This window comes from Triticum dicoccoides, chromosome 6A (assembly GCF_002162155.2).
Source record: "Triticum dicoccoides isolate Atlit2015 ecotype Zavitan chromosome 6A, WEW_v2.0, whole genome shotgun sequence".
Classification (NCBI taxonomy): Eukaryota; Viridiplantae; Streptophyta; class Magnoliopsida; order Poales; family Poaceae; genus Triticum; species Triticum dicoccoides.
The window spans coordinates 487,088,940-487,093,146 of record NC_041390.1 but is presented as its reverse complement, the minus strand read 5'-3'; the positions used below and the strand labels follow the sequence as shown (position 1 = coordinate 487,093,146).

Genomic DNA, 4,207 nt, shown 5'->3' with positions numbered 1-4,207 from the left:
GTGTTGACTCGCTGTCGATCGGCATTTGACAATTCTGGTGTGCCGGTGAATATTCTACCCTTTTCTTCTACTGTTCTACTGTGTACCCCGCCAGGTGTTCTTAGTTTCTTATCCACAGAGTTTACATGGGATCGACAGCCTAGGTAGTCTTGACACTTCACAAGTACGAGTATGATTTCTTCCTAATACAACAGACCTTCGCATTCCCACCGAACCGAACTGTTTGATCCCGTCGAACTAATTGCCATCTACATTGAACCTATAACTACTGTCCAACCAAAAAGGCAAAATGGGAAGACACGGCCACACACGGACCATTTCTTTTAAACCTAAGTGCATAACTCAGTGTTTCGCCTAATCACCTAACAGATGCCAAGAGAACAACTCATGGTCTGGGGAACAGCCGGCAAATACATTGCTAGCTGTACATGCTTTTATCCTGAATGATGCTCACGGACAATGGTCGGTCAGACTGAAAGTGTTAACCACTCTGAAAAGTTCAGAACACAACAGCTTACCCCCTGTGGCGTGTAGCACAGTCGTCGGAACATAACACCACGGCAAACGAGAGCAGATCTTGCGCAAGCTTGAGGAAAGGGTTTTTCCGTCAAAAAGATACACACTTGGAAGGATTCTGCGGCAATAATTCTCCTCCTCCCAATTGTTTAAGTTCCTGCCTGGCAGCCTCCCGCGGCATTTCCGACGAGACCGCTATATAAAGAGATGCAATCTCCCAACTTAGCTCCCCGTGCTTGTTGCAGCCATATCTTGCGCTAGCTTCTCTTCTCTCTTCCCTCGGCGTGCACCGCCATTGCCCTAGACTTGATCTAATACGATCGATCGATACAGTAGTACTAGCTGACAGTCTTCTAGTCACAACTTGCAGTCGATGGAAGCACTATGGGTTGTTGCCTTGGCCATGGCCGTAGCATTCATCCTGTGGACGTACAGATGGAGCCACCCCAAGGCGAACGGCCAGCTGCCCCCGGGCTCCCTCGGCCTCCCTCTCCTCGGCGAGACCATGCAGTTCTTCGCTCCTAATCCTACCTGCGATGTCTCCCCCTTTGTCAAGGACAGGGTGAACAGGTAGGCAATTAGCTAACCACGCAGAGCACTGTTATATTATGCACCACGGTACCAGCATCCAAACCCAATCAGTTCATGATCACATTGGACTACTGGAGTAAGTATGCATGAGACTGAGCTTGCTCTGACATTGATTGGGTGTGTGTGCATAGGTACGGTACCGTCTTCAAGACCAGCGTCGTCGGCCGGGCGATGGTGGTGTCGGCAGACCCGGACCTTAACCACTACGTGTTCCAGCAGGAGGGTAAGCTGTTCGAGAGCTGGTACCCGGCCACCTTCACCGAGATCTTTGGCCGCGACAACGTCGGCTCCCTGCACGGGTTCATGTACAAGTACCTCAAGACCCTCGTGCTCCGCCTGTACGGCCAGGAGAACCTCCGGGCGGTGCTCCTCGCCGACACGGACACTGCCTGCCGCGCCACCCTCGCCTCCTGGGCTAGCCAGCCGAGCGTCGAGCTCAAGGACGGCCTCTCCACCGTAAGACCATGCATGCTCTGTGCATGGAGTACCTGGTACTGCATGCGTTTAACATCATCAGATTAGAGACCATTGCTGATGTGCATCTCCTGTTTGTTACTTGTCCTAGATGATCTTCGACATAACCGCGAAGAAGCTGATCGGTTACGAGCCAACCAAGTCGTCCGAGAGCCTGAGGAAGAACTTCGTGGCCTTCATCCGGGGGCTTATCTCCTTCCCGGTGAACATCCCCGGCACAGCGTATCATGAGTGCATGAAGGTACGCACATGCGCATGCGAACAAAGCCACAAATGCTTCTTGACCGGCCTACGTAGTGCACAAAACTGCACATGCGTGTCAAGTCAAGATACGACCAGTCAAACGGCGGCTCTCATGGAGCCCACTCCGTTAAGCTTCTCTATTCTCTTCCTGGAACGCTTGACGGAGCTGCAATTGCATGTCTGTGCAGGGGAGAAGGAACGCCATGACTGTGCTCAAGAGGATGATGAGGGAGAGGATGGCGGACGAGGGGAGGCAGCCCGAGGACTTCCTCGACGTGATGATCGAGGAGCTGAGGAGGGAGAAGCCCGTCCTTACCGAGACCGTGGCCCTGGACCTCATGTTCGTGCTCCTCTTCGCGAGCTTCGAGACTACTGCCTTGGCCCTCACGCTAGGCATCAGGCTCATTACCGAGAACCCGAAGGTGCTCGAAGCGTTAACGGTTAGTACTTGTAGTATAAACTGCATGCGACTTTACGTCTATCGATCTCGATCGATGTTGTGTGCAGCGGCAAGAACTAGCTAGGCGAGCTACTTGTGCAAAATAACAATTGACGATATAATGCTCTTTGTGTGGTCAGGAGGAGCATGAGGCGATTGTTACGGACAGGAAGGACCTGGATGCCGGCCTCACGTGGGCAGAGTACAAGTCCATGACCTTCACCTCTCAGGTGAGCCTAACCGGGACTACCTACCTAGCTAAGCTATGATGCAAATTGCACGGTTAAGAAATTAATTGACTCGATGTAACAGTGACTAATGAATGGCAGTTAGGGCTGCACTAGTGGCAAAATATCTTCAAAAAACGATAGTGGCAAAGTTGATAACCCTGACAGACCAAATGCGATTGTGCAAGTAGCTTGCTTTGTGTTCCCTACCTGGGTGACCAAATGCATAGTCCACGAGAGAGAAGATATAACGTACTAGTTATCATCTTAATAACAAAAGTAAAAGAAACGAGATCTGAGGAAGAAATTAACGACACTAGACTACTTAGAACCTCTGAAGGACTGATGAAACTGACACCCCCACCTCTGTGCATCCTTTGTTCATGAAGGTCACGTTGGAGATAGCAAGGATAGCCAACATCGTGCCCGGGATTTTTCGTAAGGCCTTGCAAGACATTGAATTCAAAGGTACATTGAGTGAGTGGTGGATTCCATGCCATGTTTGAATAAAGACACTTTTTGGTTCATGGCGTGAGATTAAGAAATCTAATGCCTTTTGCATTCTCCTCCTTTGGGTGCAGGCTACACTATTCCAGCAGGGTGGGCAGTCATGGTGTGCCCTCCAGCAGTGCATCTAAATCCCGAAATTTATGAGGACCCATTGGCGTTTAACCCATGGAGGTGGCAGGTTTGTGCTCGTTCATCTTTATTTATGCAAACTGAAACCAGCTCATTTCATTTTGGAAGCGAACTCAACGTTGGGTTGCGGCGCACAAGCTGAATGTAACTTCCGGCATGGGCGGATGGCCCATCATCGACGGAGTGTCTCTGTGGGCAGCGAGTGGTAGCTTCAGGGTTTTGTTTGCTTGAACTTCCAAGGTTCCCAGTGCCATCCAAACAACTACAGCTATAAATCATACCATAAGTTTGTGGAGTCATACATCTAATCAAAATAAGCTACTCCGTATCATTTTTTTTATTAAAGCCAATAGCAACAGTCACTCAGTCAGGCCACTCAGTCAGTGACTCCATGCACTGCTTGAGTCTCTGAGTTTCTCCCAAGTTGTGACTTATTACCAACTTGGAACGTTAAATAGAGTTTAGTAACTTGGAAGGATATATTAGAAGAGGAAGCAAAAGTGCGCTTGGTGTAGTGGTTATCTAATTAGCCAGCAATAGGGTTGCCAGAGAACCGCACGAGACATCGGAAAAACGTACCAAAATCATATATAGTGTAGAATTTTTACTGTATTTGCATGGGATCATGACTAGCTAGTAATGTACTCTAAGCAGGTCTGGGTTCTACGACTCCAATTCGCAATTCATCAATGTGGCAAGTTGTGCTATTTCAATACCTGCTTATTTGTGAAGCAAATACAGAAGTCGAGTTTCTGTTAGTGTATACAGGGGATGAACCTGAAAGTTTGGTAAGAAGAAGCGCTCAGTCCTCTGTATTGTGCTACGTGATTAGTCCACTTGCGCGCGGTCAAATCAGCTTCTAGAGCAGCATACCGTCAAATGATACTTAACCCTCGCTGTTCTGTTGATAAGGAACAGGTAGGAATAAAGAAAAGGATGCGGCCATGCTAGTGTCTCACAGCGGTAGAAGCAAATGGAAGCTAGATTAATATATATATATATATATATATATATAGACCCAAAGTGGTCGGACCCTTCCCTGGACCCTGCGCAAGCGGGAGCTACATGCACCAGGTTG

General features: G+C 48.8%; 1 protein-coding gene across 1 annotated transcript in view; it reads left to right on the top strand.

The window, feature by feature from the left end:
• Positions 1 to 1,258: 1,258 nt before the first annotated feature.
• LOC119319418 (cytochrome P450 87A3-like) overlaps positions 1,259 to 4,207 on the top strand; it is a 4,192-nt gene continuing 1,243 nt past the window's right edge. The window contains exons 1-6 of the mRNA XM_037593901.1: positions 1,259 to 1,563; positions 1,673 to 1,822; positions 2,013 to 2,264; positions 2,404 to 2,493; positions 2,880 to 2,958; positions 3,072 to 3,178. Coding sequence (XP_037449798.1) covers positions 1,279 to 1,563; positions 1,673 to 1,822; positions 2,013 to 2,264; positions 2,404 to 2,493; positions 2,880 to 2,958; positions 3,072 to 3,178 — 963 coding nt within the window. The 5' untranslated portion in view covers positions 1,259 to 1,278. The remainder of the gene's footprint in view (positions 1,564 to 1,672; positions 1,823 to 2,012; positions 2,265 to 2,403; positions 2,494 to 2,879; positions 2,959 to 3,071; positions 3,179 to 4,207) is intronic.